The 27,643-nt window shown below is 41.7% G+C and overlaps 1 protein-coding gene across 3 annotated transcripts; it reads left to right on the forward strand.

Annotated features, from left to right (window-relative positions):
• Nucleotides 1-5,150: 5,150 nt before the first annotated feature.
• ces2b (carboxylesterase 2b) lies at nucleotides 5,151-27,643 on the forward strand. 3 transcript variants are annotated; one of them, XM_084060357.1, is made up of 26 exons: nucleotides 5,151-5,241; nucleotides 14,819-15,008; nucleotides 15,105-15,243; nucleotides 15,952-16,085; nucleotides 16,175-16,328; nucleotides 16,650-16,754; nucleotides 18,357-18,458; nucleotides 18,670-18,813; nucleotides 19,126-19,206; nucleotides 21,014-21,161; nucleotides 22,005-22,154; nucleotides 22,233-22,305; nucleotides 23,057-23,230; nucleotides 23,315-23,515; nucleotides 23,640-23,787; nucleotides 23,879-24,012; nucleotides 24,126-24,279; nucleotides 24,417-24,524; nucleotides 24,630-24,728; nucleotides 24,886-25,029; nucleotides 25,430-25,507; nucleotides 25,710-25,875; nucleotides 25,982-26,131; nucleotides 26,249-26,321; nucleotides 26,449-26,803; nucleotides 27,309-27,643. In XM_084060357.1, the coding sequence occupies exons 1-25, from the start codon at nucleotides 5,163-5,165 to the stop codon at nucleotides 26,630-26,632; spliced, it is 3,312 nt and encodes a 1,103-aa protein (XP_083916483.1). In that variant the 5' UTR covers nucleotides 5,151-5,162; the 3' UTR covers nucleotides 26,633-26,803; nucleotides 27,309-27,643. The 3 variants fall into 3 exon arrangements, with proteins under 3 accessions (XP_083916483.1, XP_083916484.1, XP_083916485.1); XM_084060358.1 differs by having other exon boundaries at nucleotides 25,719-25,875; XM_084060359.1 differs by having other exon boundaries at nucleotides 25,728-25,875.

Below are 27,643 nucleotides of genomic sequence, written 5' to 3' on the forward strand. Positions count from 1 at the left end.
CAGGACATTGTCGCACATTTTCCACTTTACATGTTTGTAAAGTGAACCATGGCTAGGACATGTAGGCCTACAAAACATTGACTTTTTGTTTAAGATTATGTCCATGCGGTTGTCTTTGTGTCTGGTGGTGCCAGTGTGTCATGTAGGCCTACTTGTATACGGTATATCTCTCATTGCAGATCATCATAGTCTTTTGCAGAGTTGTGTCCTTTACACCAGTAGAGGGAGTGCTTCTGTTGCACAAAGCAACCTGTTTGCATGGGATTATTATTTATTTACTGTGATAGCTATTTTAGCTATTGTTAAAATAGTTGGTATGGTAATGGTAATCTCCTTAAATCTTATGTGTATGTACAGTATGTAGCCTATGTACTGTGTGTGTGTGTGTGTGTGTGTGTGTGTGTGTGTGTGTGTGTGTGTGTGTGTGTGTGTGTGTGTGCGCGCGCGTGCGTGACTGTGTGTGTGCATGCACATGTATCAAATGGCAATGCAAGATGGGAATGAAATCTGTGCAGTCTGTAACTGTAACTGTCTTGTTGGAGTTTGTAGGATCACTTCATGGGCTGGGGATGGAAACTGAACCTGCTGGATCGATTCAAGACCCAATGCGCCAGTACCCTGGTAAACCCCATCTTTGATGATCCTCTGGACTTTCACCCTCCTCCTCTGGGTGTAGAGGTCCTGCATGGCTGGCAACTCAGGTCTGGTGATGTGTTTTACCATCCTTTGTAGAGGTTTGTGGTTGTGTTTTGATTATCTTCTTTACCATGCAGTGATGTAGCCAGTCAGGAGTCTCAGTACACTCTATATGGTGCTGAAGTTTCACAGTATCCATGTTGAAAGTTTTCATTCTGGAAAGAAATATTAAGAGCCATTATCCTGCTCACGGCTGACTTGAAAACAGTGCCCACATGATGTGACCAGACACGGCCCTTGGTTGCTGATGTGAAACCTGAGGAACTTAATGCTGATCACTCTCTCCACTCTTGCACTGTAAGTCCAAGATCATCTCCTTTGTTTTGCCAACATTGTGATGGAGGTTGTTATCCAGACACCATCTCTCACGTCCTCTCTTGTGTGATCAGGCTAATGATAATGGTGGTGGTGTCCGCAATCTTTATAATGGAGTTTGAGCTGTGCATGGCCAAACAGTCGTGAGCAAGCACACATCCTCAGTGTCACGTCTAGTTAATAGTAGTGTCTGGTCTGATGTAAGTGAATCTTAAGTAGCCTGTGAAAAATGAGATTCACCGATCTAGAAAATAAATATCTTGAAAACGTAGAACATTAAAGAAAAAATGTAAACGTAACAACATACTGTATCAGTGATATATTGTTGTTAAAAGTAACAGTGGTCTGTCCATCTCTCCAGCTCTTTAGTAAACAGAAAACAAAATGTCAGGACAGGATACTGATTTTATCCAATCAGGAGACAGAACCCAAGATCATTTATCAGCTTCAAATTTGTAGTATTCCACTTTCAATTTTGTCTGCTAATTTTTTGATTCATCACTTCCTTTTTTACTATTTTACAGTATCCTACACGAGTGCTTGGATGAAATTGATATCCTGATCTATTTTCTGTTTCCAAAAGAGCTGGAGAGACAGGAACACTGTAACCGAACAAACACTATATCATATGATTGGTATCGGAATATATTTAAAATGTATTTTAAAACATCACATACGCCACCTATAATCTGTTTACATTTTTATTTATTTAGCCTTATACGTTGCAAAAATACTTGGAACAGCATAGGCTATTAGCACCATAATAGTCACTTCCACTTGCATCCAGCACAGCCCTGCGTGCACACGTGCATGCAACCTGTCTTCTTATTGGCCTGTGGAAGAATGACATTCTATCAGAGACTGGTTCAACTAAGTTAAACTTTAACTTTATTGTCACATCATAAATTTAGAGAGAGATTGAAATGAACAAGCTGCCAAATGTGCCAAAGTTTTGTCTCAAAGACAAGAAGGCACAATATATACAATGTCAAATATACATACGGTGCATTGTCAAAATATAAATAAAAGTAGGCAGAAATGCGTCTTGTGCAATTAGAGAAACATTTACAGTAGATCTGAATAGCAGTAGATACAGTATACTGCAGTGCATAATCAGTACCACGTGCTGCTAATAACCAGACAGCTGCTAATGACAGTTACCTTATGTGGACTATGCGGTCAACAAGTGCTGCAACTCTGCACCTTAATCCCATGTACAACACGCTGATTTACATTTTTATTACGATGGAGCTTTACAACTGTAAACCTGTGATGTGACAAAATTCTGAGACATCAGCAGCAGATATCAAACATGTAAGTGTATGCATAAGTGAGTGCAAGTGAAGTAGCAGTTGAGTGTTACAGCCATACTGTATGTAAGTGATAATGCAAGAGTGACATCATGTGTCGTCAATACTGACAACGACAAGGCTCAGCAACACTTGTTGTTAGTTAAAAGGTGGAGGCCGAAGGTACTTTAGTGTGGTGGAATGGCTTTTGGTATCGCTTGCCAGGCCAAGGCCATGGCCATGGCCACGGCAGTGGGTGAACAGGTTGTGGCTGGAGTGTCCTTGATGATTCACTCAGCCTTGGCTACACATCGCTTCTTGTTTATAGTGCAGAGGGAGGGAAGCTCACCTCCGGTGACGTGCTGGTCTGTCCATGCCATCCTCTGCAGTGCTTTGCATTTGACGGCGGTGCAGCTTCCATACCACAGGGTTAGGGCTGGCAACAGCTGGACAACACACTTTCAACAACAGTTTATTGGGTCATCGAGTGTAATGTTTAAATGCTCATAGCATTATGGGGTTACTTTCTCATTTGACTCATATTTCCTACAGCACTCAAGTGCTGTTATCTTTGTCAACCAAAACTGTCGTCGTGGAGGCTCTGCACTGGCCCCTCCTCCACGAGATTTTGAGATAATATGACATAAACCGGAGCAACGGTGAGTGAGGAGGGAAAAGGTAAAGAAAATGTTTGGGGCGCATGTGCGACCAAAATGGACCAACTTGGAGCCCTGTACCAGGTGTTGCTGAGCCTTTTTCACCACATGTGTGGTGTGTGTGGCCCATTTGAGGTCCTCAGCAATTTGTATGACGAAGAACTTGAACCCACTGACCCTCTCCACTGTGATGCATCACTTCCTTGGCCTCCTGCAGTCCACCATTAGCGCCTATGGTCTTGTTGATGCTGACTGTGAGGTTGTTCTCCTGACACCATTGTTTCAATATCATCAATGACGATGATCAGGACCATCACCGTTGTGTTGTCAGCATACATGCATACAATGACAATATTGGAGTTGTGCGTGGCCACACATTCGTGTATGTACATGGAGTAGAGGAGAGGACTCAGCATGCAGCCCTGAGGGGCTCCTGTGTTGAGGGTCTGATGTAATGTTGGTTGGTTCAACTGGTCCATCTGGTTTCAGCAACTAAACCACTTCAGTCCCAGCTGCACCTGTGAAACTTCCCTGGAAGCTGGCCAACTTCAAAAACTTTATTAGGAGTTCTATGAACAGCTGAACTAGATTGAATCTAGGTAGGTACAGGGCCGTAGACAGACCTTTGTGTGAAACTAAATTGAATAATCCCCCTAAATTTGGTTTATTAGGTTATTCACTTTGGATCGGGCTCAAGTTAATAATAAATCAAATCACCGTTCAAGTGTTGTTTCATCATTTCCATTTCCACCCCTTCTCTCTCAATACAATTCCTGCTTGTAATGGAGGAAAAACAAATTCTTGCCATCAGCAAGTTACATGCTTTTAACCCAAGACTATATTTGACTTTATATTTTTCTCGCTTGTCAGTGACCCCCTCCCACACACGGACTCACGCTTCCTGACATCGGCGAGTGTTGAGCTACACTTACGGCTAGGTGACAGTGTAGCTCAACATGCTTGGTCATTTTGTAGCTTCGTAGCTACCAGTGTGAATGCACCATTACAAATATTAAAATGTTAACCCCTTAAACAGCCTATCAATAGAACCAAGTTCATGACAAGGCATAGACATACCTTGTATCTAAAACCAGACTGATCAGGAAACAACTGCCAACAAAAGGCCCTTGGTGTAGTCTTGAGAGAAATGATAACATTGGGCAAAAAAAGGGCAAAGTAAACAGGTGCTCAGGCACTGGTATGCTGCAGAATGCATGCACATGCCACAAAAACACCCTGGATTTGATCCAGAGTTAAACTGAGGAGTTGTTTTCAAGACATATATCTTTGTTTTGAAAAGGGACTCACGTTTGTGCCTACCACCCATACATGTTTTTCAAACGTATACAAGGGCTTATTTGAAGACTTTGAAGAAATCTATTAAGTTGGAAGAGATACTGTATCTGGATAAATGTTTTTGTATGTTCAGAGGCAACATTGAGGAACTACATTCATTGAACAGATACCTACATTTTACTTAAAATTAACTAAGGATTTAGGTTCTGATCCAATACGTTTTGGAGACTTATTATATTTGACAGTATTGTCCACAGATCTTCTGTATACAACAAGCCTACAGCTTTTTTTTCACTTTTTTTTACAGGATTCTTTGAAGGGATTATAAAGAAAAAGTAACTGACCAGTGACCTTGCTATTAGAAAAAATCCAGAATAGACCTCATTCAGGTTTATGTAAAAGGAACACTGACATAGTTTAGAATCTGACCCCACACGTCAAGGACCTTCCTTAACAGTTTAAAAGAGGAAATTTGAGGAATCAGTCAGTCAAATCAGTTATTAGTTATTATAAAATAAAAAACTGTTATTATTATTATAGTTATTATTTTGGCATATATTGTAAACCATGTCCCCAACATGACAGCAGATATTCTCTAAAAGGGTTAAATCATATTTTTCATTTCAGGTGGTCTTCAATGTCTTTTAGTAAGCTAATTATTTCGTGAAAACCTTTTCATATTAGCTTAATAAATTGTGTATGAAAGTGTATACCACAGCTGACATGACTCCACACCTACTGTAGCCCAACCCATATCCTTCGGGAGAACTACATTTTGGAACAAAGGATGGTTTCTTTACTGTTCAAAGCTGAAACACCTGTGAGCAGTTCACCACTCCCATCATTTGAGTCCGCTCTCTCTGTCTGGTCAGCCGTGTGTCACAGTAGACCTGCAGCACAAAAGTGAAGCATGAAGTCTCCTGCAAAGGCAGCACCGCTCCTCTTGGCAACATGCACATGGTTTCTGTGTGCCACTGCAGACCCGGATGGTAAGTAGACAATATTTAATACTTTTTGATTTTCAATTTTCTTCGTATCCTTGAAAGTTTGAGCCATCACATTATTAACCACTTAAAACCTATAGTAAAATGGACCTTACATCTGCACTTGGACCACTTTTCCCATCTACAGCAGATCTCTTTGCCAAAAAAACAAGTTAACAATCGTATCCGATGCATTGTGAGCTTGTAGATTTTATATTTTTGCCGAATGTTGCCCCCAAAATAGGGATGCTGGGGTTCAAGTGGTTGACCTAACCCACTGTTGCATATTAAGTTACTTAACTAACTATTAGTTCTGGTAAACTTTGCAGCCTTATCTCATCTCACAAGGAAAACAACCTGGACAATGACTACAGCCCAAAGTGTCTTCAGGGTGGTATTTCAGTTGTACAGTATGTAGGCCAGTTCCCCCAGAAGCTGTATTATTTGACCAATCACAACATGTAAACAGATCTGCACTGCATCATCAACATGATTTCAACACGGACAGTACTTCCTGTACTTCCACTTATACAGACACTTTCAGTGGCAGTTTTGTTCTGCAGGGTTGCTGGTTTGAGTTCACTATGTGTTCATTCAACCACATTATGACCTTTTACCTCAATAACAGTGCTTACTGTATAGACAATAATATGTTTTCTAAGGGCCATAGATAAGATTGTTGTTGAATAGTAGGGATATAACATTAATTATACAACAGCTACTTCCAACTGTGAATTATGGTCAAGACAAGAGAGAGACAGCGAGATCCAAATCTGGCGGTGGCGTGCGCCGCGGCGGTTGTGGCGCTCGCCGCGAGCGCCGCGGCGGTTGTGGCAGACGCCGCGAGCGCCGCGGCGGTTGTGGCGTTCGCCGCGAGCGCCGCGGCGGTTGTGGCGAACGCCACGACCGCCGTGAAAACCGCCCCAAGTGCCGCGGTGGCGTGCGCCGCGGCGGTTGTGGCAGACGCCGCGAGCGCCGCGGCGGTTGTGGCGTTCGCCGCGAGTGCCGCGGCGGTTGTGGCGCTCGCCGCGAGCGCCGCGGCGGTTGTGGCGAACGCCGCGAGCGCCGCGGCGGTTGTGGCGAACGCCGCGACCGCCGTGAAAACCGCCCCAAGTGCCGCGAGCGCCAGGTAGGGTCCGCCATCCGATCCATCGACCATATCTGCGCTCTTCTGGCGCAGCCCCCCCCCCCCCCCCACATGTCCCCCCCCCCCCCCCGGGACCCCCCCCCGGGACGCCCCCCCCGCCCAAGGGGTGGATAGTAATAATTGTATATTTTGCGCATTTGATCCAGAGCAGTTGAGATTTGATTCAGCCATATCTTTCTGAATGTAACTTGTATTTTTATAATTGTATTTTTTATATGATCTGTAAAGTTTATATTTTCATTTGCTACCAGGCATGAATTCATTATAATTTATTATATATATTTTTCCTTATTTTCTTTCTTTATTTACACGTAATAAACAACACAGTCTAACGAAGCATTTGAGATTTCATCCACCCAGATCTTTCTGAATTTTACTTGAATTATTATAATTTTAATGTTTATATGATCTGTAAATTTTATATTTTCATGTGGTATCAGGCATGAATTTATTTTAATTTATTTTATTATTTTATTTCATTTATTTACATGCGCGCAATTACACACGCATCTAACTATTGGACTCAGCTCTGGGGACACGGTGCGGCTGCAGAGTTCACCTTGAAATTTGTCATTACAATTTTACTGTAGCCTAATCCACAAAAGTGTGACTGACTGTTAATTCCTTGAGTCAATACATTGTGTTTTTATCACCGGTGCCAGTATTATTATTATTATTATTATTGTTAATAGACCTTGCAACATAGAGCAACTTAAGTGCTTGCAGAACTTAATAATATAAGCACACTTATTCTCCAGGCAGACAGACAGAAACAGTCTGTCTGTCTGTCTGTCTGTCTGTCTGTCTGTCTGTCTGTCTGTCTGTCTGTCTGTCTGTCTGTCTGTCTGTCGGTATATTATGTTACGTGCATAAATTAAGCTTGGGTCATTGGTCAATGAACCTGGTGTGTCGGTCAGAAAATAACTGATCTATAAACTCACAACTCATCGCATCCTCATTCATTTCACTGGTCAAATGCAACAGCCAGCCAGCCAGCCAGCCAGCCAGCCAGCCAGCCAGACAGACAGACAGACAGACAGACAGACAGACAGACAGACAGACAGACAGACAGACAGACAGACAGACAGACAGTCAGTATATGAGCGGGCCGATCCGTAAACCGCGGGTCAGCTGCTCTCACACGCAAAAACATGCTTGTTTATTTAGCCCATGACAATGTTGTGCTAGACCAGGGGTCTTCAACGTTTTCAGCCCAATGACCCCCTAGCTGAGAGAGAGATGAAGCAGGGACCCCCTCTATATTGAATAAAATTGTGTTTCAGATTCAACTTGTGTTTACGTGGTCTGCTATTCTTTCCCTCTACACCTCCTCTTTGCCAAAAATAGCCGATCTACAAGCTCACAACGCCTGGCAGCGCGAGGCGTTGTGAGCTTGTAGATCATACTTTTGGCTAAAGTTCTCATCAGAAAAGGGATGCTAGGGTTCAAGTGATTAAGGTAAAAAAAAAAAAAACATATCGCACAAAGATTTGGCGGACCCCCCCTGTAGTAACCCGGAGGACCCCCTAGGGGTCCCTGCGGGGTCGGTGAGAGAACGACCCCCAGGCCGAGCATATCTGCAGTCTTCTGGCGCAGCTATAACTGCGGATGAGACAGAGAGCAGTTGAGATTTCATTAGGCCAGGGGTCTTCAACCTTTTCTGCCCAAGGACCCCCTAGCTGAGACAGAGATGAAGCAGGGACCCCCTCTATATTGTATAACATTGTGTTTTTTTTGTTTACGTTTACTGTTCTTTTTTCCCTCTACACCTACACCTCTTTGCCAAAAATAGCCGATCTACAAGCTCACAACGCCTCGCGCTGCGAGGCGTTGTGAGCTTGTAGATCTGCTATTTTTTGGCTAAAGTTTTCCTCAGAAAAGGGATGCTAGGGTTCAAGTGGTTAAGTTAAAAAATAAATAATCATATCACACAAATATTTGGCGGACCCCCTATAGTAACTATGAGGACCCCCTAGGGGTCCTGGACCCCCTGTTGAAGACCCCTGCATTAGGCCATATCTCTGGCAATTTTACTTGAATTCTTATAATTTTAATGTTTCTATGATCTTTCAAGTTTATATTTTCATTTGGTATTAGTCATGAATATATTATATTTTATTATAAATTATTTTCTGTCTTCATCTAACGATATCAATCAGATTTTGGCCACACGAGTAATTACGCACGTAACATAATAATACACAACGTCCGGTCTACTGTACATATATAGCCCATTGTAGTCTAACCTTTTGGGAGGTTTTATCATGGACCCCCAAGCTCCACTTTTGCGCTGCCAATGGAGTGGTTTCAGAAATTAAAAATGAAATAAACTTACCCTAAAGCTCCCAACGCAACACGTTGTTCAACAAATAGCAGATCTACAAGCTCGGTTATTGTAGCTTGTAGACCACTTCAGACCTATTTCATACATATGTTATTTTCAAATAGCATATGTATAAAATAGGTCTGAAGTGGTTAGTGTATGGTTCATAATATAATAATTTATATCTGCGAAGTGTAGGATTAATATAATTATTATTCTTATATTATAATTAAGAAAGCGCATCGGTTAGTGTGATTGAGTGCCTCCCACGGCCTCTGTCTGTCTGTCTGTCTGTCTGTCTGTCTGTCTGTCTGTCTGTCTGTCTGTCTGTCTGTCTGACGGTCCGTCCTTCCGTCCTTCCGTCCGTCCGTCCGTCCGTCTGTCTGTCTGTTGCATTTGAAATGAATGAATTCCTAATTTATGCATTTATTTCCTATACCTCTGGATGGGGACAGGTCCCCACTTAGAAACACGGACCCCCCCATCATGCTATTTTTTTATTAATATACATTATTATTAATAATTATTATAATTATAATTATAATTATAATTATAATTATAATTAAAATTAAAATTAAAATTAAAATTATAATTATAATTATAATTATAATTATAATTATTATTATTATTATCGTTATCATTGTTATTATGCTATTTTATTATTAATATATATTATTATTAGTACCCTTATGACAATTATTATTATTATTATTATTATTATTATTATTATCGTTATCATTGTTATTATTATGCCATTATTATTATTATTGATAATAATATTATGCTATTTAATGATAACAATAATAATAACAATAATAGTAATGTATTATTATTAATAATAACAATAATAATAATACTCATTTACTTTAATGTACTTAAGTACGCTTTTGAGGTATTTGTACTTTACTTGAGTATTTCCAATACTTTTACTTCTACTCCACTACATCTCAGAGGCAAATATTGTACTTTTACTCCACTACAATTATTTGAAAACTTTAGTTACTAGTTACTTGTCAGATATATATTATGATATTATGAAACATATATTAACCACTGTTACGCGGGTCTAGGGGAGTAGGAACGCAACAAGGCAAGATGGTTCAAGCCAAACTTAAGCTTTTATTTTCAGGTATTAAATTGTGGCATACAATCAGTGCAAATATATATAGTGAGGTGCTACTCGTGCATAATATGAATAGGGCTGGACAGGAACCAAATCAAAGAACGAAATAAAATAAACAATACTTCCTATAACCACTAGGGAACCCCCAACGCTGGCTACCTGAACAATCCACAGAAAAGAATAAAGAACTTAACCTATAGCTGACTACTCTAATCTGAACTGGGCCAACACAAAAATACAAGGTACTGGAACCTGTCCTCTGAGGTGTTAACACATTAAAGAGGAAATGTAATAGTAGTTACAATACTTGCCCTGAATACCACATTTAGCACGTTAATGAAAGTAGCAACCTGTACAAAGAGAATGGAATGATAAGAAACTCTGACTGCTCCGGTGGGCGCGCTGCCACTAGCTTACTCTAGACCCAGACAGATCACAACAACTGACAGCGGCCGTGAATGAATAGTTCAAGTCGGCTTTAAAGGGACGGACAGAACGGACGAGGACGAAGACGGGCGCGCGCACACATAACACAGACAACAGATCCTCTACAGTCTACACTGACGCTCTTATCCGTAACAACCACTTTAGCCCTATTTTATAGGCTATGTGAAAATGGCAGATATACAAGCTTACAACGCCACGCGTCGCATCGCGCGCGTGCGCGCGCGCACACACACACACACACACACACACACACACACACACACACACACACACACACACACACACACACACACACACACACACACACACACACACACACACACACACACACACACACACACACACACACACACACACACACACACTTGTCGGTCTGATGTGCGGGTCGGGTTTTTTCATGACCCGCCCCGCCCTGCCCCACCACGGAACCCAACCCGCCTCAACCCGTCCCGCGAACCCATATATAAATCTATGACTCAACCCGCCCCGCGACCCGCGGTGGGAATATATTATATAGCGCTCTTTTAAGTACCCAAAGTTGCTTAAAATGTCTGGGGTCTTCAACAGGGGGTCCGGGACCCCTAGGGGGTCCTCAGGGTTACTACAGGGGGTCCGCCAAATCTTTGTGCGATATGTTTTTTTTTTACCTTAACCACTTGAACCCTAGCATCCCTTTTCTGATGAGAACTTTAGCCAAAAGTATAGCAGATCTACAAGCTCACAACCTTGTGAGCTTGTAGATCGGCTATTTTTGGCAAAGAGGTTTAGGTGTAGAGGGAAATAATAGCAGACCACGTAAACACAAGTTGAATCTGAAACACAATTTTATTCAATATAGAGGGGGTCCCTGCTTCATCTCTCTCTCAGCTAGGGGGTCCTTGGGCTGAAAACGTTGAAGACCCCTGGTCTAGCACAACATTGTCATGGGCTAAATAAACAAGCATGTTGTTCAAAATAGGTTGTTTTTTTTTTGCGTGTGAGAGCGGCTGACCCGCGGGTTACGGATCGGCCCGCTCATCTGTCTGTCTGTCTGTCTGTCTGTCTGTCTGTCTGTCTGTCTGTCTGTCTGTCTGTCTGTCTGTCTGTCTGTCGCACTGCGACATGGTGTGTCTGCCTGCAGATCTGTTATTTTGGATAGGGCGCTGCTTCATGCGCTATGAATGAACCCGATTTTATTCTATTCATTATCAATTAACCCACCTCCTATACATGCATGCAAGCATCATTAATCAAACAAAGGTGTCAGATCTACTGCTGATTGCTGATCACCGCGTTGTGAGATTAAATTCGGGGCTGTCATCATACTGATATTGTTTATGGGGGGGGGGGGGGGGGGGGGGGGGGGAGAAGGCCTTATTGCTGATAGATAGTTAGATAGATATATAGATAGATATTTAAATAGATGTATAGACAGACAGACAGACACTCAAGCAGCTCTCTGCGCAGAAAAGATTCCAAATCCGAAGACTTTTATTTCGCTCGATTAGAGACAAAATGAATTCATGACAGATAGTGCCTGATACCAAATGAAAATATAAACTTTACAGATCATATAAACATTAAAATTGTAAGAATTAAAGTACAATTGCCAGAGATCTGTCCGAAAGAAATCTCAACACTCTCTGTTTTTTACACACACACACACACACACACACACACACACACACACACACACACACACACACACACACACACACACACACACACACACACACACACACACACACACACACACACACACACACACACACACACACACACACACACGCATGTGCACAGCCCATAAAACCTGGCCATGTAAGGCCTTAAAGAAATTCCCTCCGGGCTCCAGAAGCACACTCACTATGAATTTGTTTTGATATAATTTCAACGGGGCATCAGTTTGTCATTCTAATAATAATATGAATAATAATAACCATCTTATTGACTATATGCGCGGAGTGTGAGCTTGGAGATCGGCTATTTTGGGAAAAGAGTTATCACAGATAGATAGATAGATAGATAGATAGATAGATAGATAGATAGACTTACCCACAGACAGACAGACAGACAGACAGACAGACAGACAGACACTCCATCACGGTGGTGAACGCACGCACACAAGCAGATGTCTGCCAGAAAACCTTCCAAATACGAAGTTTTATTTTCGCTTGATATCGCTTCATAGAGAGAAATGTAATTCTTTAAAGATAGATAGATAGATAGATAGATAGATAGATAGATAGACTTACCCACAGACAGACAGACAGTCAGACAGACAGATATTCAACGGGGCATCAGTTTGTCATTCTAATAATAATATGAAGAATAATAACCATCTTATTGACTATATGCGCGGAGTGTGAGCTTGGAGATCGGCTATTTTGGGCAAAGAGTCATCGGTGTAGAGGGGGAGGGGGGAGAGCAGAACACGTGCGTAATTACGCACGGATAAAAAACTGCATGCTCTGTCTGGTCGGGACCAGGGGCTGTGGAGGCTGGCAGAGGCTTGCTTGGCACTCGTGCCAGAAGGGCGGGGGAGGATCTGGCGGGCACAGCGGAGGCGGCGGTTATGGCGGAAGATCTGGCGGACGCAGCGCCGGTGGCGGAGGCGGCGGAAGATCTGGCGGACGCGGCGGTGATCTGGCGGACGCGGCGGTTATGGCGGAAGATCTGGCGGACGCGGCGCCGGCGGCGGAGGCGGCGGTTATGGCGGAAGATCTGGCGGACGCGGCGGAGGCGGCGGTTATGGCGGAGGATCTGGCGGACGCGGCGGTTGCCACGGCGGTTGTGGCGGCCGCCACGACGGCCGCCACCCGCCGTGGCGGTCGTGACGGCGGTTGTGGCGGCCGCCACGACGGCCGCCACCCGCCGTGGCGGTCGTGGCGGACGCGGCGGCCGCCGCGGCGCACGCCACTGCCACGTTTGGATCTCGCCCCTCCTGGGACAAGAGGCAGTCGGAGCCATGCCAATAACCACAGTCAGGGGGATTTCCCCCCCTGCCTACCTGAAAACACACTGCCCTCCAGTGGTCCCATCACATTTGAGTGTACACAGTATTGATCATGTGTATTTTATACATGTAGGAGGTACATAGTAATAGTTTTGTTTCTGAAAGGCAGAAGTCATAGAGAATTTGTTATAAATGCTGAACACAATTTTATTATCAAAACAAAACGTGCTTGAAGTAATCACTAACAGACAATTACAGCAGCTCCTTATAAACACGGGTGTCAGTTACTCCCTCCTCATCACCTAAAACAACAACATTCACTCTAGTCTGGTTCTCTTTCCCCTAGAAAAGGCCATGTAGAGCTGGCCCTGAGTGAACACAGGATGCCAAGTCGTTAATTTTCTTGCCCCTGACCTTTGTTAATGGTGCCATCATGACACAATCTTTACTGTGCTACCGTCTGGTTGTAAAGGTACTGCATGGCTGGCAGCTCAGTCCTGGTGATGTGCTGTGCTGTTTTAATTATAACCACCCTATGTAGACCCTTGGCGTGCAGTTTTTTAGGCCACGCCTACCGAAAAAAAAAAAAAAAAAGATTATCTTTCCGAATTTTGCCCATCCGGTTTTGCGGTGCCGCTTTGTTTTGGTTCCCCAATCCCTATTTAAATGGAATAGAATTTCCCCGTGGGATAATACAGACGCTAAATAGTCTCCGGAAAGTACACTCACATTTATATTTAAAAAATAAGCTAAACTACGCCGCATCAAGGATTTTATTAGGACGGACTTATTTTGGGGTGAAGTCTTTCCGGATCTGCCCATCCGGCCGCCTGATGACGCGCCTGGTGACGTAGGGTTACTTCCGCTCCCGACCGGATTGTAGACCCGAAAAGGTATGCTGCCCAGGCTAAGTTTTGAGTAGAAGATCTTCCACATGATGTGACATGATGTGACCAGCTATAATGTCCTCCCTCTCACTTATGTGAACCCCCCAGAGGAACCTGAAGCTGCTCACTTTCCACTGCAGCTCTGTTGATGTGATTCTCCCTGCAGCTCACTGTAGATGGCACATGCATGCAGTAGGGCAGGCCCCCTGGTGGCCATAATCTGGATCAATGATGGACTGTTTATGTGGGCACACGCATAGGTTGCATCCACACATGTACGTCAAGTTGTCGTACGGAAGTCGGAAGTCCCATCCACTCCCATGTTATAGGAAAAACCGGACCGGAACTTCCGTTTTTTTAACTTAACATGGGAGTGGATGGGACTTCCGACCTCCGTACGACAACTTGACGTACATGTGTGGATGCACCCATATTACTAACCCAGGGGGAGCCCGGGTTTGGGGGGGGAAACCTTCCAATTGCCAAGCTCTACCTCCAACTTGTGTTGTGAATTTGTGCCTGTTTGTGCACTTGCATGCACATCAGTCTGTCCTTACCTACAGTAGGTAGTCTAATAGTGACTAAGTAATGTCTTGTAATGACTAGAAATTAGATGAAAAATGCAAGTAGGGCTACAAAAACAGATGTTTTTCAGTGTAACTTACATGGTGTAACTTCCTGTTTGTCCTGTTCTTCTCACATGTATCTAAATCTGTGCTAATAGCTCCAGTAGTCCACACAAAACTGGGGAGTGTGAGAGGCACGTATGTGGGCGTAAAGGGGAAAGATACACCAGTCCATGCCTACCTGGGAGTGCCCTTTGCCAAGCCTCCTGTTGGACCTCTGAGACTGACCTCACCCCAGCCTGCAGAGAGATGGGAAGGAGTGAGGGATGCCACCAAACAACCATTCATGTAAAAGGCAAAACATTAGTGTAAATTACACTTTGTAATCAACGTGGCATAAGACCTCACACTCAATTTCATGCCACCTAAATGCATATTTTACAGGTGTGTTCAAGTCACTGATTTTATAAATATGATGGCGGCCAATCTATCCATGGAAGTCAAATTCCCGAACATATCGGAGGATTGCCTTTATCTCAACATTTACACCCCTTCCAAACCATCTGAGAGACGAAAACTGCCTGTAAGTATTGAACTCACAACTCAGATGAAGAAGCATTTGTCTTTAAGTATTAAAGCTGCAATCTGTAATTTTCATGTAATTTCCTTCTACCTGGGGTCTGAACCAGGGTCCCCCATGCAAACGCAACAATGTCTACTGCTGAGCTAAGAAAACCCATTTGGGCAGAGGATAATTCACTTTTTGAGCTTCATGTCCCTACCACAGGATACATTTCTCAATAGAAGAGCAGGTAGACCGACTACTGTACAACCACCACAGTTGTGTTAGTATTATTGCCATTGGCATACTCTGCTATACAGATTGTTCAAAATAACATTTTATTCACAAAACAAAGTTATTGATTGCAGCTTTAACCCTTGCAAACCAGTAGAGTTTATATCCTTATCAGGTTTAATCTAGGATGTGTATGCTGCCCTGCCAAGGTAAAGTGCAGTAACTACGAAAAAGAAAATCACTGAAAAATGGGTTTAAAAGTGATTCAACTGGTCAGCCAAATGAGATATCGGCATAAAAGTGATATTACACTAATTTTACATCTGTTCTTGAGGTCATTGTTTATCCCCCAAAATCACAAAGGCTAATTTGACCTTTGGGATACACAAATAAGTCGGTGTGTCCAAAAACGTAGTTACTGCACTTTACCTTGGCAGGGCAGTATGGACTTTTTACATTACTACTACTAGACATGTTATTCTTGCTGTCATCAAGGTCATGGTGTGGATCCATGGAGGAGGATTCATAATGGGTTCTGCATCAGGATATGATGGTTCTGCTCTGGCTGCTTACCAGGATGTGGTTGTTGTTCTCATACAATATCGCATTGGAATACTGGGATTCCTTAGGTAAGACTGGGTCCTCCCCAGAACCATGTAGCCTAATGCTGTGTCAAACTTGATGTATTTATGTTCTGCAAACGTCCCTGTTCACAAAGCACAGGAGACAAGCATGTACCAGGAAACTTTGGATTACTGGACCAGGTGGAAGCCTTGCGATGGGTCAAAGAGCACATCCACAACTTTGGAGGAGATCCAGGTTCTGTCACTATATTTGGGGATTCTTCTGGAGGAGTGAGCGTATCTGCATTAGTAAGAACGCACATACACAGAACATGAACAAAACGCTATCTAATCAATAATATAAATCTTCAAAAGTAGTCAATAAAATGATGTGTTAAATATTTTCCAGACATTCAACAGCTATGCATGTAAAATGTCATTTTATGATTTTATACGTTTGTTCATAAGATTGTTGTGGGCCTTATTTTCATCTCTGTTCTCTGTTTTTCACCTGATATCACTAGTAGTAACATGCCATTTAAATTCATGTTCAACCCACAGCAAATAGTATGAATCCAAGGTGCCAATATCATGACATATCTTGTATGTTTTCCTCTCTTTTATTGCCAGCTCCTTTCTCCATTGTCTGCTGGCTTGTTTCATGGTGCAATTGCACAGAGTGGCTCTGCAGCAAATTATCATCTCTATTCCTTCAACCCTTTGCTTGTAGCCCAGGTTAGTTTTGCAATTGCAAACCGTGATGAGTGACAGGATATCATCACTGTTGGGGGGAAACCTTGTATCTCCATAGTTTTACTAGATCAATGCTATTTTTGTCTCCGCCAGGCCGAAAGGCATGGCGAGAGAGTATGTTTTGCACCCTGTCTGTCCGTCCGTCCGTCTGAGTGTGTGTCCGTGTGTGTCCGTCTGTGAACAGCTAATCTCCGACACCGTTGGCTTGATCGCAGCGAAACTGTGCACACACACTCCCTGGATGCCAATTCAGAACCCTTGCCCCAAATCTTTCACATGGGCCTGTTATAGCGCCACCAGGAAGCCGCTTTTCCCAAAACACATTTTTTGACAGTACTCCTACAGATTTTGTCCAAACATCACGCAAATCGGTACACAGTATCTAATAGTCATTAAACGATTTTTCATATTCCAACCCGATTGGCTAAAAATGGCTTCCAAAGTTTGCAGGAGTGCAATTTCCCTGAAATACTTCACGCACATTCCCACTATGCCGAGGAAGAAATGCCACTTCAAATTTTTCAAATCAGCCTCATGGTGGCGCTATAACAGGCCAATTCGTGTTTTTACCTATAACTGCACCAATCTGTATTAACTTTGTATGCAGACTCCCTAGAGGCCAAGGAAAAACTTTTGCCCTGCATTTTTCACATCTGCCTTTTATAGCACCACCAAGAGGCCGACTTATGTAAAACATTTTTTTTTATATTACTCCTTCCCATTTTATCCAAATTTCACGCAAATCGGTACACATGATCTCTATAGTCACGTGATCAAGACGGATCTGTTTGATTTTTCATATTCCATCCTGATTGGCTAAGATAACATCTAAAGTTTGCAGTAGTGGCTTGTTTTCAACAAAATGCCGCAAATCATGAACGCAGCGTCTGATTGCGGTGAAACTTTCCATGCACATTCACACTGTGTTGAGGAACAAATGCCACCCTTTTAACATTAGCCTGTTGTAGCGGCAGCAGGTCAAATTTAGCAAAACACATTTTTAGAACAAAATGCCTCAAATCATGAATGCAGTGTCCTATTGCCGTGCACGACCTAGGAAGAAATGGCACCCTTTTCACATTGGCCTATCATAGTGCCACCAGGAGGCCAAAATAACCTACCTGACCTGGCGGAGACCTGTGCTCCGAGTAGCACTTATTCTAGTTACACTTCATTTCTCTCTGTGGGTTTGACAAAATATTCAACCAACAAAAAGTATTAGAGCTTGTGACTAAATCTCATAACTCCATTAGATCCATTGGAACAGGTTTTTCTTTTTTCATTTCATTGGACATACAAGGTTTCCACTTGACAACGATTCATTGATTGATTGAATACTTTATTAGACAGAAATGTAAACAGCACGAGGTACAGTCAGGCATTTGAGCTAAAAGTATAACACAAAAAATACCTCGGGGCTTGTTTCCATTGTGGTCCTACGTATTCAATTCATCAACATAGCATAAGAATAACACCAAAATACAATATCATCAACAAATATAAAACACTATTATGTACAAAGTAGAGGAATGATATACAAATGCCTTGAACGTCCATAATGAAACCCATTATTGTGCTTGGTAGACTGTAGCAAACATTTCGGGCTGTGACAGTTCTACCGCAAAGAAGGTTGCTAAATGTGTGATGAAGTTGACCATAGATGACATAGTGAAGATTCAGAAAGAGGTGAGATTTCTTGTATTTGGTAAGTCATACAATGCAAACAAACAGAACATTCTTCTCATAGAGTCATGGAACCATTATTGATCATAACTGTAAATGGTATCTAAAGACATTACACGGATCAATGTATCTTGACATTTCATATGGGATGCCAATGCAATTTTCCCCCTTGCATTTTGCAAACAATAATTGCTACTCAATTTGTTTGTAACAGAATGAAATGCTACAATTTGGACTAACTGTTGATGGACAGTTCCTTCTCAAGTTTGGAATGGAGGCTCTACAAAATCATGAGATGCACAATGTACCTCTCTTGACTGGGTTCAATAATGATGAAGGTGGTTGGCTCATCGCAAACGTAAGTTAATATATAACCTACTATCAAATTTGGAAGAACACACGCAAGTGCACACGCGCACGCACGCACACATGCACGCACGAACGCACGCATACATACACACACACACAAAAAAAAAGAATTACATTTGATCTGGGGGTCTGAGGCCGCGATTAGCAAGGGTTTCGATTTTGGGAAGATGTCAACCCTCACTGATTACATCAAAATGTAATATACATTGATTATTACATTTTGCTCCATTTATCATCTATAATTCCACAAAGATAAAGCCATGTTCTATATATCTATGTAATAGGTGTTTTGTCATCACAGATAATGGCTCCTACAGGTTGGGTGGATGGAATGGACCGGCAAGTAGCTACAGCCATAATGAGCATGTTTACATCCCCCACTGTAAGTAATAACATGCCAAAATCTTCAGAAATGAAAACATACAGTACTTGCCCAATATTTGATTTCACAACTTACTGCAAAAAACGTACTTGTACAGCATGAGGTATTGTGAGTATGCCTTTCTATTCTTGCAGGCATTTATGTTATTGTACCAAAATATTCAGAAAATTAAGAAATACCTTTGATTGATTGAATACTTTATTGTCTCCGCCAGGCCGAAGGCATGGCGAGAGAGTATTTTTTACCCTCCGTCCGTCCGTCCGTCCATGTGTGTCCGTGTGTCCGTGTGTGTGTTAGCAGCTCATCTCTGGCACCGTTGGCCCGGTCGCTGCGAAACTGTGCACACACACTCCCTGGATGCCAATTCAGAACCTCTGCCTCAAAATTTTCACATGGGCCTGTTATAGCGCCACCTGGAGGCCGATGTGTGCAAAACCAATTTTTTTTACATTACTCCTACAGATTTTATCCAAACGTCATGCAAATCGGTACACAGTATCTCTATAGTCATGTGATCAACACAGATCTGTCCGATTTCCCATATTCCATCCTCATTGGCTAAGGTTGCCATCCAAAGTTTGCAGGATTGGTCCGTTTTGAACAAACTGCCTCAAATCATGAACGCAGCTTGCCATTTCCATAAAATTGCACACACACATTCCCACTAGGCCGGGGAAGAAATGCCACTTGAAATGTTTCAAATCAGCCTCATGGTGGCGCTATAACAGGCCGATTTGCATTTTTAACTATAACTGCACCGATCTGCGTGAACCTTTGCACGCACACACCCTTTTTCTAGTTATTATTTGATTATATCCCGCAGGCCCGAAGTTGTAGATAAGGCTGTGTGTGTGTGTGTGTGTGTGTGTGTGTGTGTGTGTGTGTGTGTGTGTGTGTGTGTGTGTGTGTGTGTGTGTGTGTGTGTGTGTGTGTGTGTGTGTGTGTGTGTGTGTGTGTGTGTGTGTGACTAATCTCGCAATCCGCTGGAGTATTTGGCATCAAAATGACAAAATGATACAGTACAATACAAAAACATACAATAATACCTACACAAAAATGTGATCTCCATCAAGTACTGCATATATACAGTATTCACAGTTATGTGCAATATTGGAAGTCCCATTGTGAAATATGTTCATACACAATATGTGCAACTATACCCAAATGCACACAGAATGTCCCATCATACAGAAAGGAGATACTGGTAGGGATAGGGGATTACTAGCACATTAAATAGAATTATACAATAGATGGTTCTAATCAAGCAATCTATTTGGGTGAGAGCCATGTCATTTCCAATAATATAATGGCTGGTATTGCTATGCTTGGCAAAGCATATTTACAGCAGAATCAACTCTTTGTCAAACCATGATATCTAGTGTTTTCAATTCACCATATAAAATCAAATATGTATCAAAATAAAAGCAATAGATCACTGTTGATGTGTTATGGCAACTAGCATCACAGCTGTGCTGTTATCCACCTCAACACTCCCTATCATGGTCTCTTGCATAAATATGCAGCCGTGTAGAAGGTGGAAAGTCCAGTATGGTACTGTTTCTGCTACAAGCAATTTAAGTGCAGTCTGTATCATGTGAAATAAGAACACTCAAAGAGAGCCCTACCATCCTCATAATTGACTGAGAGTAGGGAAAGCCAGATGCCTGTTGGTACAAATAATTTAGCTACAGTACCTGCAGTGAGCAGCATTATCCACGATCGAGCTCAATTTGACCCACATCATCCCCCATTCACCACTTCCCAGGCATTTTTCAAGGCCTTACTGAATGTTCTGTCTATGATCTAGCCTGAAGACCGGTGGATAACAGAGCTGTTGGCGGATGAATACATGGGAACGTCGGGGGATCGTGCGAAAGTTAGAGATGGGTTTACTGAGGTGCTTGGAGATGTGATGTTTACCATTCCTGCCATTAAGGCTGCAAACTTCCACAGAGGTAAGATCGATGGTGATAATGTTTATCAACCGAATTTAAAGCTGTAATCCTTGACTTCTATGTCCTACCCGGGGTTTGAACCCTGTACCCCCTTGTGGGTGTCAAAATGTATTCTGCTGGCTACTACAGAAAGCCCATTTGAGCAAAGAAAGAACTGGGTTTTGAGCTCCATGCGCCTGTTGTCAACCAGTAGTGGTCCTACCCAACCACATGATAACCATTTCTCAAAAGAAGAGCAGGTAAACCAAAGACAACCACCGCACAATATTAGTTATTTTGTTATAACAAACTACAATTTGGTCAAAATAATGTTTTATTCACAAACAAATGTCATGGATTGCATTATTCAAAATACAAATATGTAGTTTGTACTGGCTAATATAAATGTAAACAAGAGAGTTGTCCTCTCACAGAAGCATCTGTACTTCTTGCCTATTTAGATGCTAGAAACTTTAAACAAAGTTGGACAGGCATTATTTTCACCCGATTATGTTTGTCTGTTGGCAAAATTATTTGTGAACAAATGGCCCTGGGTCAAAAGGGTCAAAGGTCAAGGTCAAAAATCAAGAGTGGATGGGCAGATTTAATGAAATATGATGAGAATTATCAGTACACTGCCCAGATGACATGATTAACTTTTGGGTTGAAATGGTTAATGTCACTCCACCCCAAATGTTTTAAAGTGCCATGGTGCCGCTATACCAGCCCGCTTTACGTTTTTTTCTCTTGAACCGTAGGTCTTACAATCAAGAAATGGATCATTAAGAAGAAGAAGACACCAAAGACCAGGTGTTGCATGACATGACACCAATGAACCTCCCATTTCTTTCACCCTCCAAACAGATGCAGGACTTCCAGTGTACTTCTATGAGTTTGAGGAGACACCCAGCATGGTCAAGAAGAAAAGGCCCAGCTTTGTTGGCTCTGATCATGGGGATGAAGTTATTTTTGTTTTGGGAATATGTTTCACAGAAGATCAAGTCATAGTGCAAGGTAAAACAAGACCAAGTTTTGCAGCTCATCATGCTGTCTATGTCTATTAGACATAGTCTAAATTTCTTTCTCTCCCAGAGTCATGTACAGAGGAAGATGAACAGCTCAGCAGAATTATGATGAAATACTGGAGCAACTTTGCTCGTACAAGGTAAGAGTCTACTCCTCAATGTGCAGACGTTTTTATTGATCCATTCTGTGTGGCTTCATACCATAACTTTTAACTGTCAATATAACCTTCTTAATTTAACTCTTTGAGTAAAAATGTTTGCTGTTTGGTAATAAGGAAACTCAACTGAGAAATTGATTTATCATAATATAGTAAATGAACATATAACACATTTAGCTTTTATGCAAGTTTATTTCACCCAAAGCACATGCATGAATCGGGAGGTTGACTGTTGCAGTGAATATGAATCACATTGTGAAAGTAAAATCACAACGCTATTGGTATATATTTGAGAAATTGGGAGAAGGCATCCTTCTTTAATAATGTCTAAATGTGTGTTCTAGTTACAGGTACTGTATGTTTGACTAACAATATTTCCAGGACAACCAAATACAATCACTAAATGACCATGGCATGACCATGAGTGACGTGTTGCAATTGGATGTAAGCTCTAGTCTCTTTAATTATCTCAGAAGGTTATTAGTCAGAGTTCCAATTTAGCTTCCAAGAAACAATACTTTATCTTCCCTTTATCTTACCTGTATACCTGTATCCTGTTCACTTGCCTTAAGTTAAAACGTTTTATTGAAAGTGATTTAAACCTTCAAAAGAAAAAAGAACATTGCCACCAGAGGAGAATGAAGAATTGTCAAGCTCCTCAGTGCAATTCGTAACGCTGTTGTATTAGTATCACAGCCCTTCCCTTCTGTACTGTATTTGTGTGTGATTGTAGATCGCCTAATGGAGCTGGCCTGGAACACTGGCCACAGTATGGAGCAGAGAGAGACTACCTCTCAATTGGGATGGAGCAGGTACCTGGTAAGCACCTGAAGAAGGATCGTTACATCTTCATGACTGAAACCCTTCCTGAGAAGGTCAGACAACATATAGAAAAGATGGAGAAAAGGTATGATCCTATACTTATAAGTATAACACTATTTTGTCTGGATAAATCTCACTACAGCATCACTGTATGATACTTGTCTCACAGACCAAAGACAGGGCCTGTAGTCCACACAAAACTGGGAAGTCTGAGAGGAGAGCATGTGAGCGTAAAGGGGAAGGATACAGGGGTCCATGTCTACCTGGGAGTTCCGTTTGCCAAGCCTCCTGTTGGACCTCTGAGACTGACCCCACCCCAGCCTGCAGAGAGATGGGAAGGAGTGAGGGATGCCACCCAACAACCATTCATGTAAGTCATTCATGCAGTCCAGTAGGTGTTTATTGGATAGAGTTTTACTCCATACCTATATCAGCTGTAATACAGTATATACCTATAAAAAGCTGTATATCAGCTTGTTGTTTTGTTTTCACAGCTGTGTCCAACATAAACCGTTTCTTCTGCATGTGATGAGTATGTTATTTAAGATGACTGATATCTCTGATATCCCTGACATCTCAGAAGACTGTCTTTACCTCAACATTTACACTCCAGCAATAACTTCTCAAGCTGGCAAACTCCCAGTAAGATCCCCTGATTTTTTAAATTTTGTATATATTTTTTAACTGGTACTGTAAGTGCAATTAGTAATCAAAATACAAATTTGTTCCCTAGGTCATGGTCTGGATCCATGGTGGAGGGCTAGAACATGGCTCAGCCTCATTTTATGATGGCTCTGCCCTGGCTGCTTACCAGAATGTAGTTGTGGTTCTGGTCCAGTATCGCTTAGGAGGACTGGGATTTCTCAGGTGAGGAAAGAGTAGTATGATGAGCATATTATGATGTCCTGGAATGTTTGAGGAAGAACTATGGCTTGTTTTCTGACTTGTTTTAGCAATTCCTGATCGTGTGCTCTTTTCAGTACCGGAGATGAACAGATTTCAGGAAACTTTGGTTTACTCGACCAGGTGGCAGCTCTGCGATGGGTCCAGGAGCACATCCATAACTTTGGAGGAGATCCAGGTTCAGTCACCATATTTGGGGAGTCTGCTGGTGGAGTGAGCGTGTCCCTCCTGGTACAGTACAATCCACACAAAAATATTCTCTGAAACTCAAAATGACAGAGACAAAAGACTAAGAATGAACACATAGAGGAATATTTTTTACCTAGTTTGAAAACATATTGCATGTTTTGTGTTTCTTGAATTATCAGGCTCTGTCTCCATTGTCTGATGGCCTGTTTCACCGTGGAATCGCTCAAAGTGGCACTGCTGCGATGGACTCGCTATACTTGCCGCAAGATCCTTTGCCCATAGCACAGGTTATTTAATATATGTGCTTACTTTTTGTGTAAGAAATGAGTAAATACGCAATATGTAGTACATACTGTATCTGTATGCCAACAAGAGTTCTATATTTCTACCAGCTATTAGCCAATGTATCAGGCTGTGACATCACAAGCACAAAAATGATCGCTGACTGCCTGAGATCCATGGACATTGATGCTATGCTGACTTTTGAAAAGGTTAGACATGTATAACTGATGTATTAGATATCATCTGATGATATGACATGACAAGTTGATCATATATAACATCTTTGATTGGATCTCAGTGAAATGTTGTGCTGAATGTTTGACAATCATATTCATCTTGTATACATTTCTTTACTTTTCTCTCAAGGACAACAAGATTATATACCCTGTCAATGTTGATGGAAACTTCCTGACAAAACCTGTGGATGAACTGTACCAAAACCATGAACTTCTTAAAATTCCTTTCATAACAGGCATTAATAATCATGAAGGAGGCTGGCTACTCCCTATGGTAAGTACCAATGTGGCGGATGTCAGTGGCTCCTGAGCTAGAGTGGCCGCTTGGGGTTCGGAAGGTTCCCGGTTCGACCTCCAGCTCCCCCTGGGTTATTGTGAAAGTGTTCTTGAGCAAGACACTGAACCCCTAACTGCTCCCGTTGAGCAGGATGATACCTTGCATACCAACGCTTTTGGTGTGTGAATGTGTGTGTGAATGGGTGAATGTACAATGTAAAGCGGTTTGGATAAAGGCGCTACAGTATGTAAAAGCAGCATTCACATTATCACTAATATTGTTGCATCAGAACATTCAATGGAATAAATTATTATACATAATCCTTGACAAAACTGTTTTTCTTCAGTAGTTGTTCTCCAAAACAAACAATAACCAAACCTGGTTGGTCTTCTCTTAGTTCTATGCTCCTCCAAACTGGGCAGAGGGAATGGACCGGGAACATGTCATGGATGTTCTAGCCATGTTCTATCCCAATGTAAGAGAAATACTGCCTCGTATTCATGTCATGGCCTGATTCTATATTTTTGTTATGTATAGCTGCCGCCTTAACCACTTAGACCCTACTTTGTTGTATGACAAATTATAAAAATAGTAGATCTACAAAATCACGACGCAACACATCATGTGCTCGTAGATCTGCTATTTTTGTTGTTTTTATAATGACATGCCCAAAATAGGAACACCAGGTTTTCAAGCTGAAAGATGGCCCAGTGAAAGAGCTGGTGGCAGATGAATATCTAGGAACCTCTGGAGATCGAATGAAAATTAGAGATGGATTTACAGAGCTGCTTGGGGACATTCTTTTTACCATTCCAGCCATTAAGACTGCAAATTCTCACAGAGGTAACTGTAGAATAAAATAATGTAATCTTACGAATGGTAATTCTTATCTCGTTTTGCCTCAAACATTGGTGTTGAACCTAATAAATCACATTTTGTCTAAAACCAGATGCAGGTGCCCCCGTTTACCTGTATGAGTACCATCATCCACCCAAATTCCTGCAGGAGAGAAGGCCAAGTTTTGTTAGAACTCACCATACTGATGAAATCTTCACTGTATTGGGATCCTGCTTCATCACTTCCCATGCCAAATTAGGAAGTAAGTGTTTATTCAAAAAAATATAATAAATGTAACATCAGATAAATACCTGTATACTGTACCTTGAAAGTGTACATCAGAAGCTTCACTAAACCATTTTTCTTAATCACTCTACAGTATCATGTACAGAAGAAGAGGAACAGCTTAGCAGAACCATGATGAGCTATTGGGGAAACTTTGCTCGGACAGGGTAGGATTAAACTCAATGCAGTATCTTATAATTAGATGATGTAAGTGTCTCCATACTCCCATTACTGTTCATAATTAACCATTTACCCTGAAAAATTACCCAACAACAATAACTGTATGTACTGTAGGTCACCTAATGGAGCCGGCCTGGTACATTGGCACCAGTACGGTGCAGATGAACACTACCTGTCCATTGGGCTGGAACAGGTACCTGCTCAGCACCTGAAGAAGGACCGCTACACCTTGCTGACTCAAACCGTTCCTGAGAAGATTCACCAGAGTCAAGAGAATGTAAAGCACAGTGAACTGTAGGATGGACAGCACTCCTCTCCATTCCACTCACCTAATAGAGCCCTGCATACTGTACTTGTAGCAATAGAATCAGAGAATACATGCCAACATGCAGTTGCGCGCAAGCAGATGCAAACCCACACTGAACATAGAACATGAATGAACCTTATAAATCAAATTAATTATTATTATGTTAAAGGATCTACACCAAGAATTAAAAAATATATATATATATTTAATATCATATTGTTTATGTCCCTCAAACGTTTTTCAAAAGGTTAGAGCCTAAATCAAGCCTCAGATATACTCATTCCAACTAACTTCTCTCTGGCTTATAAAGCACTTTCACCTGCAATACCACATTGTCCTGTTTGGCACGGGGTGCTATAGAGCCAGTTTGTATGCATGTTATCTCCTGGTTCTGTGTGGAAAAAGTTTTTTAAAAAAATAGAAAAAACAAAACAAAAACATAAAACATTTTTGGGTTGGAACTGAAAAACGGGAGCTATTGTACCCTGACGTGACGTCACGTCAGGGTGCAAATCAGTTTGGCCTGTTTTGAGACCAATTTACAGAAAACCCCAGATTTGCTGTGAAAGCCTGAGTGTTCAAACTGGGGTATTTTTGGGCATAGAAGAGAGGTAGGGAGACCAAAAACACACAAAAAAATAAGAAAAAGTTAAAATTCATGGTGTAGTCCCTTTAACCCAACAAATGAATAGTTTGCATTTATTTTTCAATGATGCTGGGTTTGCTGGATACATTTTTTAAACTGAGAATATGTGTAAATATTTCATTTAAAAAAATATGAAATTAACAGACCATTTTACAAAATGTAGAATGTAATGTTGTTTGTGCGTCTTTGCATGGAGACAACCCGGCTCTGCAAAGACGCAGAGCAGCAGCTACTTTTAATTATATTATATTCTTTTTAGATATAGTCTTATTAATACAAATAATGATAAATAAAAGCTACATCTTCTGTTGTAGTTTTTGGTGTCTCCAAACATGGCAAATATGCATAATGGATAA

Source organism: Gymnoscopelus microlampas (genome assembly GCF_963454915.1).
Source record: "Gymnoscopelus microlampas genome assembly, chromosome: 6".
Lineage (NCBI taxonomy): Eukaryota > Metazoa > Chordata > Actinopteri > Myctophiformes > Myctophidae > Gymnoscopelus > Gymnoscopelus microlampas.